A 17,572-nucleotide genomic window follows, 5' to 3' on the forward strand; every position below is an offset into this window, starting at 1 on the left:
GTAAAATAAAGAACACAATTTTAACCGAGAGTAGAGTGGAACAAATACTTGTTTAAGAGGTCTCATGACTACATTTTGGGTGGATGAGAATCAGGGTTAGTAAAACGAGGTGTTAAATTTTCACTGACAGATTTTAGATGATCAGAAACCTGCTTAGAAACCAGTTAATGCTAATACGCAAATAATGTCAGACAATGATTTTTGCGATACACTATAAAAATCATAAACCTAATCAATAGTTCTATTAAAATATGTTCTTACAATAAACATGTCAAAGCAAGCACTTTGTGAACATCCTTCCTCCCTTTAAATGCAGTTGTCAGGAACCTCAAAATTCACAATTTTTTTCCCCTTCAAATTGAATAAATCAATGAAAATCAATCTGAGCACATTCAAATCCAATGGCAGACACAACAATAACCCAAAAACGACTTCCAATAATGTCTGATCAGACCACCAAACTGCTCCCTGCTATTCCTGCTATCTATGGGCCTGATGAGTGTTACTGACAGCCTAAGCTTGTGGTAGATGGGCATCCCAGCAGCATCCCATTTAATGTACTTACTCTGCCTTAAAAATACAAACAGTTGGGACCAGATTCACACTCCATAATGAATTGCTTGAAAACATTTTTTATTATCTCTCACACAAACCCCTGTAGGTTTTTAAATAGTTTCACAACAGAGCAGTACATTTTCCTTTTTATGGAAATGGTTTCATTTTCCTACTATTCAATGCTTTTTTTTCCCCAGCTCATATTTCATGCTTTTTGTTTGAAAAAGAAAAAAAAAAAAGTTCACTATGTTTTTGGCATCACTTAATTTCCTGAGACCCATGACCTCCATGAGATAAAATTACTTCTGGTGGCAAATTTCTATTGCAAAGACCAAAACAAAACGTTACATTATTTCTACAGGGCTAAGTGCGACAGGGCTAAGTGCAAAAGAAGGTCAGGGTATATGTGCAATATTGTAAATTCAGATGCTATTCAAATAAGCAATTATAACTAAACTTTTCACCTAAGCCCCCTTAAATGTCCTTTCTTTTTGGACTTCCTTTAAAATGCTACAGATCTCTCTGTGTAAAGATCTGCCTCGTGGTACTTTCTTTTGTTAAGAATAAAATAAAAAGTGTTTTTTTTTTTTTTGTTGCTAGATTGATATTTCACATATTGATTATAAATAGGCCTTGGCGATACAACACTTGAGATGAACAGCGATGTTCTCCACTGTTATATTATCCCTCTGCCTGGTTCTGGATAATATAACATATAACACATAGAAAATGTGTTTCTAAAGCGGCAGCAGGTTATGTTTCTGTTATGCTCCTGGGTCAGAATGCAGTGTGTATACAAATTACACACCACTTTTTCCTGTTGCCTGATCCCATCCACTTGTGTAGAAATGTAGGCACTGTTATAATGCACAGTCAATTTTATTTATCTTCATTTCTTGATAAACAAATTAAAAAATAATATAAATAATATTATTTCTAAACACCTGCCATGTAGCATTCTCAGCGGAAATAACATCTGGAATCGGCATAACCAGTTCGATCTCGTGTCGCCTGGTGCTAAAGCATTCATTCACGAACTCATCAGTGAGTAAAGAAAGGGCAAACATGAAAAGCTACCTTATACAATAGCTCCACAAGCTATTTTGAGACCCCTAGATTTCATCAGGGGAACAGCGCTGAACTTTGAAGGCTGATAGCTTTATGAAATATTAAGTGCAGTTCTCTGGCCTTCAGTTGAGCAGCCTCCTTTTGTAGGATGTATTCCAATGAATCTGTATCCTTGGAACAATCTAGCAGAATCTGCACACTGGAATTCGATACGGACTGTTATTAAACAATGTTTTGATCCCGTGTGGACCTTTGCTTGCGCAGATTTCATAAAATGTGTATACCTCCATATGTATATACCATAAGGCATGCCACATGTTAACAGAGAAGAGGTGGGGTCAGGCAAGGCTGTCTATGCTCAGGGATCATAATTATACAGACTAGACATATAATCTATCATCATGAATACAAGCAATCATAAACCCTTTGTTCCATAAGTATATATTTTTTATGATCCTTTAAATGAGGATATAGGCATATCATAATAAAACCAACACATACCACAAATTACACAAATATAGCTAAATCAAGGAAAAATATGCAAATGTTGAAATACATATATAAAACTTTAATACAGAGACAGAAAACCATCAAATATCAAATCAATAATACTAAATTTTATAAGAAATGTCCTGATTAAGGACTTTTGGGAGAGAACCTATAGGGTATAAAAGCTAGAAGCTTTCCTTTCAAAGTAACATATTTATGTCGTCCCCAAAGTCATCATTGTCAGCCCTGAGAATACATCAGTTGGGTTTATTTATTTATTTATTTATTAAAAAATGTAAAAAATTAAAAAAAGTCTGTTTCATTTGACTTTTCAACATAAAATGATGATGTATTAATAACTATGCAATTATACATTCTGGGTTATTTTTAAATCCATTGTCATGTATATTTAAAACGTGCGCTATTTGCATGTTTGTGTGTAACTCATTTTCCACAGGCATGTAAACTATCCTGTGGACAAGTATAGGCAACAGGACATGTAAGAACTTGACATCTTAAATTCACTACTCTTTCATACAGCTGGATATTTTCTGGATAAAATGTCTGCTCAAGGGTACCACAGTAGCAAGGGTACCTCCCCCTGCTGGTTACACAGATACAGTGCAGTTTATTGTCCGGGTGAGCAACAGGTAGGCGTTGAACATTAATGGTGGTTTTTATTTAGCATCGTATAAACATTAGTAAACGGGTCTCATGTCTCTCTAGTGCAGGCTTCTGCTTGGTGAGCAAGAAACAGCTCTGCCGGTAGGGCAGAGAAGGAAACAGCCATGACTCATTACCACAGAAACACAAACACCCACGTTCTGCTCTTCAACCTGAACTCAGATCTACCCCTGTCATATGCTTACATTTGCATACAAGTAGTTCAGTCACTCTTATCCAGAGAGATTTACATAAATTAAAACAGTCAGGTTTAGGCAATTGATATTGCTGATGCCAGGTTACAAATTTCAGAACCAATAGTAGCAGTAAATCTATCTTACAACAAACAATTTGATGCCACAGTATGTGAAAAAGTTAAGTAAAGAATGCAGTATAATTAGACAGCACATGTATTAGATGTAGTTTTAGCATTAGTATAGGCAGGGCTATTAAACCCACTCTATATGTTCCGAGTTCAGCATTAGGTGAGCCAAGGTGTAGTTTACATGTGTGCATTTCCAGTCTGTGGCAGAATATGGGCAGTGGCTCTGCTGTCCTGACTGCATTGGGGAGCTCATTCCCCCACTGAGGGGGCAAAGTAGAGGATAAATGTGATCAAGAGGAGGAACCCTTCAGGGAGGGGACAGTGATATGACCAGCGGTTTTTCTCTTCACAGTGTAAGAGCTGGATTAGGGGCCCCCCTCTCTCTCCCTCCAGTACACAGTGTAAGAGCTGGATTAGGGCCCCTCTCTTTCCAGTACACAGTGTAAGAGCTGGATTAGGGCCCCTCTCTTTCCAGTACACAGTGTAAGAGCTGGATTAGGGCCCCTCTCTTTCCAGTACACAGTGTAAGAGCTGGATTAGGGCCCCTCTCTTTCCAGTACACAGTGTAAGAGCTGGATTAGGGCCCCTCTCTTTCCAGTACACAGTGTAAGAGCTGGATTAGGGCCCCTCTCTTTCCAGTACACAGTGTAAGAGCTGGATTAGGGGCCCCTCTCTCTTCAGTACTCAGTACAGCAGCTGTGCACAGGGACAGTGCACAGTCAATTGGCACTAAATCATACCACTCCTTGTTTTTCATATGCCATTTTCTTTATGAGCGGCTGTCCTTTCAGAGGAATGCTCTAGACAAAGTGCAGGACAAAAAAGCACATATTGTGAGGCAACTATGTAGCTACAGTAGATAGTTTTCTTGGAGAAGTATTCCCACAATGCAATAGATGAAAGATATATTTTAATACACGGTACACAAGCCCGAATAAAAAACTTAAATGACTCACAAATAAATGCAAGTAAATTTAATTTAAACAAACATAGTCTGACAAGATTAGCAAGTGACAAACTGGTTGAAAAATTTAAATGGAAAAAAAATTAGCACTAGCATTTATTTGCAGGTCAAAGTTAAGCCACTGACTAACGGCAGCCATCTGCACAGGATGCTGGCTCAGCATTCTCCCGGGCTTGTTTACACGATCAATACATGTTTTCAAATACATTTTCCGAAATGAGCAGAACAGAAAGTGGTTTGTTTTATGATTTGTTGCATTTCTGGCAGAATCCTCATCTACAGACTAATGAGGAAAGCTACTGAAACCTTTTTGGACAGCCAATATTAGAACATAATGAGCGCTGATTCACCAATAACATTTTTCAATATGTAAAGAGCTCCACGTGGAACTGTTGATTAAACATATCAACGTTATTTTTTTTAAAGGAAAAAAGAACAAGGAGAGCAGACAGTCCAGCCTCTTTATGCACACCACAACTTCTCTCAGAGAGGAAAAGCAGAGAGGGCCACAGATACAAGATGGGGGTCACAGTGCAGAAAGCACTGTGCTGGGTAATTAAACCCCCTGGCCACACGGTGGGATCAGTACAAGGGTTGAGTAAGGCTCCCTCCAAACACACTCCACAGTCTCCCTGAATGCACCATTCTAAAGGTGTACTGCTTGGATTACTGAGAGAGAACTTAAGTACAGAGGTCTGAAAAAAGGCAATGAGACGTTGATGGCTGGTAAACAGCTGAGGTCGATGTGTCAAGAAATGCAATAAAACGAGTATTTTATTGTGTGCAACAAATTACCTCCGTTTCATTTTTTCATTCAGTGCTCACTTCTTTTAACATTAGATTCTCATCTTCTGAATATCTTCCAGATACAACTGGTCAACTTCTGGAAGAAAATAATTTTTATGCAAATGTATACATTATCTGTGCAAAGTCATTGATTTATTTTAATTTTTTTTTAAAACATATTTGCTGGAATTCAATACACATATAGTCATCTCATTATTATTATGATTGTTATTATTATTATTATTATTATTATTATTATTGCATTCATTTTTAATTACATGAATATGCTGTAAATGTTTCACTTAAGGAGTTCCACCAGTGACTCAATCAAGTTAAAAGAAGATCATGTTTCTGCTGCAAATAATTCTCCAGAAGTCCCTGGAGCTTTCACTGTGAAATTGTATACAATAAAGCACAGATGTCTGGTAACCAGAAAGTCACAGAAAGAGCTGTGTTGACTGTTTGCAGCATGCAAAGTGAAGGAAATTAAAACTAAAATTTTCCTTAGGGGGAGGAAAATAATAATAAAAAATCCTCAAGTGAAACTTCCATCTTTGCAGCAGCAAAAACAAAAGTACCCTCAATAGTACTTGGCTCCCAGTGACTCTAATTAGCATTAGTTCTTACCAGCTAAACTTTAAATGCCTTTGTGACACTAATGACACTAATTATTTTGTACACAAAGTTCAGGTGTTTTTCTTAGACTTGCAGCTGTAATCCTTGGGCACACAACACATCATCTTTATGTAATATTTTTGCTCTTTTCTACAACTAATAGTAAAGTTGAGGTAGAAAACAGGTGATAATGTCTATGACTTCTTTCTTATTCTCTTGTGTTTTTTGTGCATGTGCTACAAGCTGCTAGCAACAAATATGCAGCTACAAATTATATCCTTAACAGATTAATAACTCTAGATTCCATTGTTATTATGATTATGATCATGATTGTGATGTTGATAATAATAATAATTATTATTATTATTATGTCTGTTCAAACAGAGAGAGTGAGTTATAAAATAAAAGCATCATGGAATCACAGCATCAGAGAATGATTCATCATGTGTATGAAGGTACATGCACAGCAGTGCAGTCATATAGTTTCCGTGTTTTAATATCATTCCGATGGGTAGATTTTTTCAGCTGCGAGTCGGTCAAAGGAAATCTGAATGTCACATGTCCTGTCAGTAATCCAAGGACTATTTTCTCTTCAGATCTGACTAAGATGTCAATGTATGTCAGAAAGCACTGCCATGATGAACAAAAGTAATGTGTCATTCTTATTTGAATTCCCTAAACAAAACTAAAAATTAAAACGTTGTTTTTTGTCGAGAACATTCTATATCACTTAGAATGACGATTCATTAAACAATAGCTATAATGTAACTACGCTATATACTCACAAACAACTGAAAATGCAAATCTTTCCACATGTGAGCAAATACACCATTAAGGTGTTTATTGCTGCTCTGGTCATTATTTAAAAAAGGAATGATTGTCACATGATTTCAGTCAATGGATAGCAGTATTGTTCTGTGCTCCCACTGACCATTTTTTCAACAATGTTATTGACATCACATAATATGTAATGGTTCTGAGGGCATGCGCGGACTGACACATCCAGATGTTATAACACTGATGCCAGGCTCAGCATCCCTCTCTTTCCCTCCAGCTAGGTACCTGAGCAGGGGTACTACCTGTGTCTGCGTAACAGTGAAGGCCAAGTAGCACAGGGGGCTCAAGCAGGGCCTTTCTGGGCTCAAAGGTTTCAGATAAACAGCCACCTTCTTCTGAATCACTCTCTGCAGGAACCCTATCTCCCTTAATAGAGTAAAGGAGACTCCGCCCAGCAGCTGTCTGTCACACTGGCATTCCCACAAGCCACTGGCTTTATCGTGCTGTCAGACAGAGCCAGATTAGCCTCCCGCTTGCCATCAGATATTTAATCGGCAGCAAGAAGCCTCTGCCATTCTTAGCATGTTGTGTCTTGTCTACGTGTCTCTGGCTGGCGCAGTGTCACTTCCCTTACGCTCAGCCGGAGGAGAGGCTGCATCTGCGTTAAACAGTTTCGCTGTTACCCCAGCGTCCCTGGGGTAAATCGCCGAAACAAACAGTTTTAAAAACGCGCGGTGCTGTTCTCTTCTCCTCTTCAAGCGGACGCCGCGTTAAAAATGCGCGGTCCTCTTGAATACTAAATGGTTTATTTCGCGAGAGAATAATTCACGGAACAAACGGTTTATTTTTATACAAGGGCCGCGAGATAAACGAGGCAGCTCCTTAACCCCTGCGTGGCTGCTGCGCCAAGATATGGGAAGTTCCGTGGCGGTACACTAAAGATGTCAAAGCCAGTCGGTCTAGCCCGCAGTTTCTACCAGGGCTGCCGGCAGCATGAGTGATTAATTATTTACGCGTTCATGCTGTTGAGTTGTGCAGACACGGCACTTCAGAGCTGCACGGATCCTACACACTACTAAGAATCAAATTAACGGTAAACTCAAGTTAATCGGTTCGTGGTAAGTATTGCTTTTTTCGCAAACAGTACGAGTGGAGGAGTTTAATGGAGGGAGGAGATGCTTAGTGTGGTCTGAGCGAGGAAAGCTGCAAACAGCATTTCAGTCTTTGTTATGTATAATGTCTGACACGGAGGGCTATTGAGCAGACAGAAATGAATAAAAGACTGAGATGGAGAGAACAGAGGAGGAAGAAAAGATACAGAGACAGGTCAGAGCAGTCAACACTCCGGAGATCAAGATCCGAAAACTACTCTGCTATATCACATTTGCGCAGATAAGCTGGTGCAAAAAAAAAAAAAAAAAACCTAATGACCCGAACAGCCTGTGTCTGTCGTCATGGGCATTCACATCTGGTAGGGCAGACTGAATGTGGTAGGGTAGACTGAAGTTTTCTCTTTTCATTTCTTCAATAACATACAATTTGACAGCAGCAGTAGCAGGCACACTAATAAAGTGAACAACAACTCAACGTGTTTAACATGCCATTAGCTGTCGTTCCCATCAAGGGATTTAAATGTGTGCAACCCATTTGAACAGGCCAGTATTTTCTTCTGTGTGGTGCAAAATGACATAGACCGGCAGATCTTAATGGAAATATTATGATAAATCAGGTTCATAATTCAACTTAGGATGCCTGGTGATTAAATATTCATTACTACTCAGCAGCCATTGTACCACTAAGCATGCATGTACATTTCATTATTTCCCATCATGTCATTGACTAGAAAACATGAGAATATATACACACAGGCATGACCGCATCTTCTCTCTCTCTCTCTCTCTCTCTCAAACACACACACACACATACACATACACATACATACAATCACAATGCAACTGTACTAACCCGCTTGACATCCTTTCCAAAAGTCTCACTGAAACTGGTCCCCAGGATCTCAAACTGCACGTGAGGATTGGCGCCGTCGTCACGGAAATCCATCATCCCGGTCAGCCCGGTGATCCGACCCTGTGGGCGTGTCATCATGTGGTTTTCCATGTCATAACAGAGCTACCAGTACCCACCACCAGGACAAGGCATATACATCTCAGTGTCCTCATGCGATAAGTTTCAAGCACCACTTTTACTGAAATGGAAAATAAATAAGCAAGCCGTCCATGTGGACCTGGATGCAGAAATGGCTCAGAGTTGTTTAGGAAGGCACTGCTTGCATGCCCACAAGGAATCAACTTTACACAAACGGTTGCTGAGTGAACTTTAAAACAGCATCCCACAAGAGCTCATGGTCACCATGAAACACAAATCTTTTTTGTTAGTTTTAGAAAGAGAAACTAAGAGTAAGATTTTCATTTGGGAAAGCTGCCATTCTCTGCTTCAGATAAGCCTGAAAACATTATATTATACGGTTTCTTTCCTTTATGGACAAAGGCACATCTATATGAAAAATAGTGCAAATCGGTTCATTATCTGTTATGCTGTGTTGTGTACAAATCACCGGAAAGCAAGTTAAATTATTACCTGTCTGTACACATATTTGCTGCCATTTTGGTATGACAACCTATCCTTAAAAAAAAGCAACTCATAGAGTGGTTCATTTCTATGCAAATAATGGGTTGCAACTGAATAAAGTCCTCTAAATTTAAAATGCAAAATAATTCTTAAGCTTGAGGACCTAAGACTGGCTGGTCTAGCCACTTATACTTAGCTTTTTGTATTAATATAGCATTGCATAGACAGTTATTCATAGCAGTAATGAATTCCATCCATGTCATTTAAATTTTTTTTGCAAGCTACAGAAAATATTAAAAATGCAAAACAGCTCTTCAGAGGGAGGTAATGGATGTCATTTCCGTTTTGATGTCTTACTTCATTTATACTTTGTTGTGATTTCCATGTTCCTTTCCAGAGTCACACGCATGTCTCTCCACAGTACGGAGCAGCCAGTCAGTGAACCTTTCCCCTCCCCACAACACATTCTCTAAGTCTTCAAGAGCCCTCAGAAATACATGGAGTCAGCTTCTCTTCTCCACCAGCCAAGCTGCTACACCTAGAGTCCGAAGGCTATGCAGCTGACTGAGCTGACTGCAGGTGCCTGACCAGTCAGTGGAGTAGGTTTTCCAACTGGACACTCCCCCATAGGCAGCACTGTAGCCAATTACACCTCACCCTGTGGGATTCGCTGCCACAGTCAGCAGTGCCACAATGTGCATTTCCGTGCTCTTACAGAGTTTGTCACTATGCCATTCTAAACCTGAGCACCATTTGCTGAGTGGGCTATTTCATTCTGTTACATGTAAATGTTGTATTGGGTCAGTATTGTATGTCTTAATCATGTATTCACAAGAATATCACAAGCCAAAGGGGACAACAGCAGTGCCTCCTTGGGTATCAAACCTGCAACCACTGAGACAAAAGCAGAGACATATCACTAACCATTATACTTCCCTTTCCCTAACCATTATATTCCATCCATCCCTGAATGTCCTACCTTCTGGATGGTGTCCAGCATGGACCACCCCCCATTCCAAGGCTTGGTGGACTTCCTCATGCAGTTCAGACTGGCCATGCTGTGCCACTTCCTGTCCTCCAGCTTCCTGTAGAAGGCGTTGGCCAGCATCAGCACGCTGTCGTACAGGTACAGGTTGGATACCTGGAGGCAGTTGGAAACACAGGAGCATTCACCTTCACAAAATCAAAACTGAATGGTAAGGCGTAATGGGGGAAGAACAGGAGAATAGAGGGCTGTTCCTTTACCTAACAGGGCGCTGTCCATTCAGCACCACACCTGCTTAACAGGGTTCCAGGACAATGGATAGAGTCAAACCTACTCAAAACCAGGGTGGCAGCACCAGTTTATTGTGAATCATGGCAGTCGCAGCTAACTGCTCCCTCATCAGTGGGGCTATATAAAGGCTCAGTTTCCAGGCGTTTATAAAGAGACACTTCTCTTGGGAGTAGATCTGTGGATCCTGAAAGAGACATCGTGACTTTCTTTCTGAGCCCTTCTTTCTTCGGCAACTGCTGTTCCAGCTCTGATCATCTTGTTTGCTGTACTCATCCCACAAAAGAGCAGCAACACCGTGTCACAACATTAAACCAACTTAATCTATAACTAATTTTGGGAAATCTGCTGATTGCAAGCATGCCATTCAAGTCTGGAATGAGTTGGCACAGTAGCTAGGTTCACACATTTTGAGACAGGGGTGTCAGACTCCAGTCCTGCAGGGACACAGTGTCTGCAGGTTTTGTGTTATAGCACATTATTGATTCATTTAAGTTACTGATTGGCTAAGGAGTCCTCACACTTTGTTTCCAAGGCCTAAAATGACTGCTGATTGAAAGGCAACCACAAAAGACAGAGACACTGTGGCCCTGCAGGACTGGAGTTAAACCTGCAGGCACTCAGGGCCTCCAGGGCTGGAATCTGGAATCATGTAATGGATGGATGAACAGTGGACACCAAGCCTAAAGCCTGCCACACGATATGTGACACCCATCAAGCAAACACAAAGCTTAAACGGCAGTGACTCATGTGATGGCAGTGGGGACATCAGCATTCATTAATGAAAGAGAAACAGCATATGGTGGAATATACAGTGCAGTCCATACGTATTTTGACAGTAACACAATTTTTTGTTGTTTTGGCTCTGTATTCCAGCACATTGGGTTTAAAAATCAACAATGAATATGAGGTTAAAATGCAGGTTCTTGGCTTTAATTTGCGGGCACATTCCAGGCGAACCGTGCAGGAATTACATCCCTTCTTAAAAAATAATTAGACAAATTAACAAAATCTTAAATATAGTTGTAATATTTAGTACTTGGTTGCAATTCATTTGCATTCCATGATTGCCTTAAGTCTATTGACCCATGGATATCACCAAACGATGAGAATCTTCCATGATGGTGTTCTACCAGGCCTACACTTAAACGATATTTTCCCATGCATGAACAGCAACCTGTGGGAATGATGCATTCCACATTCTTATGACAAATGCCATCAAAGCACAAAGAGAGATATATCTTCCCTTATACTGAGCAAAAGTCTATGTTGTTTAATTCACAGTCGGTACTAAGTGACAAACACATTTGGGTGAGTAATAGATCTATGTAAAGACAGAAGGAAAAATCTGTGTTTCTCTGTCAGAGATAAGAATGGGGGAGGGGGTATGGGTGTCTGTTCCAGTCTAGTACATTGGCTGACCCCATTTACTGTCTGGCTTCCTTTCCTTACAAAATCTGTATTCAGTTCCTGTCTGCTGAAAATTTCATTGATCAACAGCGTGGATGTCACTGGTCGATGTAGCACCTTGGTGATGGCAGTGGTGCAGGCTGCAGTTGCAGTCAAAGTGCATACAAAATACACACAGATGCTACAAGCTGTGCATAAACTACCAAGGTATATACAGGGAGTGTCTGACGCCCATGTGTAGCAAAAATAGGTATCTTAACAAAGAGTCATATATGACATGGATTACACAGCTCTTTTAATAGTGCTTGTTACATAAAGAGACCTGCGATCTCTCTCAGGGTGCCAAAGGTTTCTCTTTGTTTAAAAGCCAGGGGTAGAACATTTCTGGACGGCTGTGTGCATGCAGGTTTTTGTTTCCTCTAAGTAAAATTATTCAAACAGGGGAATTATTCATTGATAAGTTCATCAAGAGCAGAAGTCAAATGAATCAGATCTAGAAAAGATAACACGCCTCCATATCCATTCCTAGGATAGATAAATCCTCAAATGTATTCCTTTATTTTTACCTGTATATGAAGTTATGACTACAAACCCGCTTTCATTTTTTGATTGCCAAGCAAAGAAGCTTAAATGTGAACTTTGTTTTCCATCTTTTTTTATATCCAACAATCACAGAAATTATGCAAAGCCATATTAGAGCGTTTAAAGCCGGCTCTTGGCCCCGATGCGTGAAGCCGCGTGATGGGATCCCACACAGAAGGAACAGCCGATCACATCCATCTTCCTGCCCCTCTAATACGCAGGCCCGGCTGTACAGTATATCATCTGAATGAATGTGCTGGATCAGACAGGCGGATGTACAGTATATGTGGGCTATTACATGTGTGGAGCACAAAGCCCCTTCACTCATTATGTGTTAACAGACCTGACTAGAGAAGGAAGTGGCACATTCAAGCCTCCATCTTCACATGCACGCGCACCACACCCAGTTCTAGATGGCCTATGGAAAAGTCATGAAGGTGGAGACTCACCAGGGCCTACAGAAAGTCAGGGTTAGTACAAATGTGGTTAGTTTTTTTTTTTTTTTTTTTACATTTTAGCAGTGGAAGCATATGCCTATGCTTATGACATATTTTGCATGTGTCTCAGGTATCATTTGAGGGGGAGGGGGGAGGTTAGCTTTCAAATATAAAATCTGATTTATTGAATATGTCGAGATGCAGAAATTGAAATAGATTGTGCCGAAATGAACACTCATTATTTGTCACAGCTGTTCCGATGTTGAAACTGCAACCATATGTTCTTTCATCAACTAAATAGGTGCAGATTCTTCAGTTATGAGTTATTCACTCAGTCTGATGATGTCCTCATTGGTAATTATCCCAGAGCTGTTCACGACTCCTTCATCGCGTCTTCACTGCAGCCCTTTACAGATGCCCATTACCTCAACAGATCATGATCGATAGCCATTAAAGATGCACTGTGCTGTTTGTCTGCTAAAGAAAGGAATCAGTCGTCAGCCATTATTGGCTTTCTATGTTAGTTAGCGAGCAAATTAAATGCAGATATCAGTGCACTAGCTTCAGTAAAATATGACAGCTAATTTGGATGCCCCTTTTTTCACATGTTCAAGTTCTTGCTCTTGGTGTTTGCTGACTGAGAGTGAGACCTTAAAGGTTGGGCCCATTGAGATATACTCTGAAGTACATGTGAGTCATGTCAATCATAATCATTTTTAATCAACCATTAGAGCACTTCATGAAAGCAAAATAAATTATTTTCATTTAGTACATCTTTTCCTGTACTTTTCCTGTAATTGTTCTTGATAAATTTAAACACACTATTGCTTGTTCTACTGTAAGTGCAGAGTGAACTGACACACCCTGATTCATCATATTGCCTGAATCATTTGGTTGCAAAAGGGCAAAGTACTGGAAACATAATGGCTGCTCCCACACACACACACACACACACATGCATGTACACACACCCAGTAAAGCAGGACACACACACACATCATTCAGGAGAGTGATGATGACAACAATGATGATGATGATGATGGTGACAGTGTGTGATGATGATGATGATAATGATGGAAGCATGGGATGATGATGATGATGAAGATGAAGATTATGATTATAACAACATTGTTTGATGATGCTGATGATGATGATGAAGACAGTGTGAAATAGTGAGCAGCTGCATTCAGACTCAGCCCTGTTTGACTGACCTCCAGGGACTGCAGGTAGCCCTCCTGAGGGTCACAGAGTAAGGAGGAGATGCGGTGGTTGTTCCTCATGCAGCGCACATTGCTGTCCCTCCACAAGGGGAAGATCTGCCGAATGACCGTCATCCGCCCCAGAGCACTGTGGGCCAGCTCCAGGATCTCTGCGTCGCTGATCTCCTGTGGAGAGAAATCCACACGGGTCAGCATCGCCCGATACGTGCAGGCTGGGCAGGGGATGGGCGAGGCATCATCTGCTAGTGCTCCCCATGCCTGGGTCTTAAATATTAAAAATGTTAGTACTAAGGAATACTGAAATATAGTTACATACTCCAACATACAAAATGTGTGTGTGTGTGTGTATGTGTGTGTGTGTGTGTTTGCCTTGCTATGAGGGGATGGGTTACATATAGGCTGCTTTCACCCTTAGAAAGATGGAATATACTTAAAACATATTGAAATTAAATACATTAGGAACATACAGCAGCACTTCACAATATATGGCCAAATGGGCTGCAATATGTTTTTCTGCAATATTTGTCACTGCTGTGCAAAATATTGACAATTTTTAATTCCATATATTTGAATATACAGTACTATGTATATATTTCAGACCTGGGACAAATACGTATTTGTTTTGGATTCAAAGACCTTACTATGCTTTACTGATCTATATTATATATATATATCAATATTTTGCACAGCAGTTTACATAAGGGCAATGACTTTGGTGAAGAAAACAGATGGGCAACACCACAAAAATACAAACAAATGTGTCGGAAAAATCATATAGCATCATCAATCACAAGGGCAGCACAAAACCAAATGTTTCAGCAAAGACTTTCTCAAGGGATTGCTGGTGACTTGTTTTTAGACTGACATTATAAGGCGATCGTGTAAACTCATTTTTTATCAGGTAAACTCCAAACTCCTCGACCTACTGCTCTCCTTTCTAAACTGATTACACCTAAATTGCCTATATTTATGTCAGCTTAACAAAAAAGTACTAACAACTTCTGGAATTCTTGGTGAAGTTTGTCTAATTAAGGAGGTTTTGAAACATGGACACCTCACTGTGACTCGAGCTCCCCAATATCCATCTTCAAAGCGCTATGCTTCAGTGGACCTCCTGCACTGATATTTACAGAACCTTTAAATTTTTAATACGAGTGAGAGTTCTCAAGCAACAAATCAATGAATAAAACAATGACTCTGCGTTGTCACAGATAAGCTTTCCCCTCGCCCTGCTCATCTGTCATATTTGGGACACCATCTGCTGCCACACCCCTCTCACTTACCCCGGGGCCATTTTGTAATCCCTGACAACCTGCCCGTCCAGCGCTTCAAAAAGGAACTCTCCTTTAGAAAAGTCAGTAAAATTAGAAAATGCTGCATCTTCTTCAAAATCATCTGAGTACTGATGCATATGCCTAACTGCATGGTATTACTGGACATCAGAGCCTTCAGCAGACTCATGCTGATTCTGACTGGAGAGCAAGCTGTAGGCCCACGTAGGGCATTATTTTTTTAATTTACTGAAGTGGAGCAATTTTCATCTCTCATCCAGTGAAGATCAATGGAAACTGGATGAATCTCCTGGAAATAATTAAATCAAAATGGAAAGAAATATAGATGCCTTATCACTCAAACAGGTGGACCAACTGAGACACTGTATCAGATTTGAACACCTGCCTGAGCAAGCCATCACAATATTTTATCTCAAAATGTCTTTTCATTTTTTAAGGATTTAAGTCCTCAATTGCAAGCTTTGAATGCTATATACAGGGGCTCTGGGTATTGGATTGCCACTGCACAATCGATGAACCAGAATTTCAAAGAAGCATCATTGTTCTGCCTTGTGCATAGTTACTTTTCTCCTTAGCCTGTGATTCAGAAGTTGAGGCGGATGCTTATGTGCTTACTGAAACTTTGATCCAAGACTTGTTTCAGATGAGTAAGCTCTTATCTCGACATCATGGCTTTCGGATCTCGAAGACGGCTGAATTTCTGCGTCTCAACTGAATGACAAATCTAGCCAAGATATGAGATGCTGCCCATAAATGGGGATGTTCCGTGAGGAATATGTCTACTGCCTACACAGACATGGGTGTCAGATATTCCTTTATATTTAAAATGACCAAATCCAGCAATATCCATTCATACTCATCCAGAAAACACTAGAATTTCCCAGAACCTGTAAAGACACTCATTTAATCAAGAACACCAGTGATGTAAAATTAATCATCTTTCACAAATGTTGCGCAAATTACACTTCAAAGGTTAGCATTTACTCCGAAAATGTAAATGAAAAAATATAAATTGGGCAGAGGAAAACTAAGCTTGATGACCATGTTTATGCTGTAGAGTAAGCTCATCCATTATCATCAGGAAACTTTCTCTCTGCTGCCCTACCCAAATGGGAACCTTGGATAACAGTGCTGATTTAAAAGGAAGAATGTGCAGCTCAATTTTAGACATGACACAGCTACAGGGTAGAGTATAACCTCTTCTGTGTCTCGAGAACATATTGAAGTTTAGTCTAGTGTGTTCCAAAAACATTTCAGTGATATTTCAGCTGTTATTTCTTAAATAAACATTTGACTTGGATGGGCTGCTGCGTTTGTGTTCCATTGTATCCACAACAGACTTCCATTTGGTCAGTAAATGCATAGTGGTCCCCTTTGGATAACGATAAACTGGAGTACTTTTGGCAGACCATACAACTAGAACTGATGCTATGAGTATCTCCCTAAGGTAAATACTCTCATGCAAATAGAGGATTGTGTACTGAAAATTTAAATTAGTTATTCAACATATATTTAAATGTTTATATGCACATAAGAAATGTTAGATACAGATTTAAATTGTTGATTTAAACAGATTTAAATGAATGATGCAAATTTAAATGTGCATCACGGGTGCCTTTATAACCAGAGTAGACCTCTCGTTTGTTAAAAATAAGAAAATATTTAAATAAATAAGTCTATCTGCATTGCCATGCAGACATTTCTCTGTCTATAAACATGACAGACATGGACATTAGCAAATTCCTGCCACAACAAATATTCAGCCGTCCCGTCAAACGCACCCGGGTCCAATTACGGCTTCATCGGAGCGCATGCAGGCTGACCTCACCCTCTCCTAACTTAAATGCATCAGCTGATTACCTTTCCCGTCACTGTTGCAGCTGACAGCAGGGCGGACTGGCCAAGCCGATTTTTATTACTGCGGAATGAGACCAACCCCCCCCGCCATCCCCCCGCCCCTGCGCGTCAGCCTCGGAGCAGAAGTCGGGCCAGAGTAGATGGATCCTCCCCGTCCACCGGCATCCAGCCCGGCCGCAATCACAACAAACTTGGGGGACACCCAGCGGGGACAGGGGCAGTAATCCCCAGAGATTTAAATCCCCACCCACCACGTGCTTCATCGCATGGCACAGCACCCCTTACCAAGATCCTTCTACTTCCCTCGATCCCCAGCTGTGTGAAATATGCACGGATAAAGACTCTGATGAAGGATGGGACATATTTATCTTGTCAGAAGTGAAAGGCATGGCTCTGGATGGTTGGCTAGATGAGATTCCCTCGATACTTGATGAGGTCCAGTGGGAACTTTGGCAACACTTCTAATTTTTTGAACAGCATTTTTTTGTTTGTTTGTTTGTTTTGTTTTGTCATTACAGAAGCTACTGCTTTCACGTGTAACCTGGCCTTATTTAAATCCTACTCGAAGATCTGTACTAGTGTAAGACCCATATTATTATATCTGTCTGGTAATATCGCCGGAATGCACTCTCAGTGATACTCAACTTAACCTGAGAATACAGAGCTGAACTTG

At 40.3% G+C, this 17,572-nt stretch overlaps 1 protein-coding gene across 4 annotated transcripts in view; it reads right to left on the reverse strand.

The window, feature by feature from the left end:
- Nucleotides 1–17,572, reverse strand: part of grid1a (glutamate receptor, ionotropic, delta 1a) — a 301,759-nt gene that overhangs the window by 26,248 nt on the left and 257,939 nt on the right. For all 4 annotated transcript variants that reach the window (XM_064317444.1, XM_064317441.1, XM_064317442.1 and 1 more), the window contains 3 exons: nt 13,742–13,915; nt 9,808–9,969; nt 8,208–8,327 (listed from right to left, as the gene is read on the reverse strand). In XM_064317444.1, coding sequence (XP_064173514.1) covers nt 8,208–8,327; nt 9,808–9,969; nt 13,742–13,915 — 456 coding nt within the window. The remainder of the gene's footprint in view (nt 1–8,207; nt 8,328–9,807; nt 9,970–13,741; nt 13,916–17,572) is intronic.

This window comes from Anguilla rostrata, chromosome 18 (genome assembly GCF_018555375.3).
Source record: "Anguilla rostrata isolate EN2019 chromosome 18, ASM1855537v3, whole genome shotgun sequence".
NCBI classification, from domain to species: Eukaryota; Metazoa; Chordata; class Actinopteri; order Anguilliformes; family Anguillidae; genus Anguilla; species Anguilla rostrata.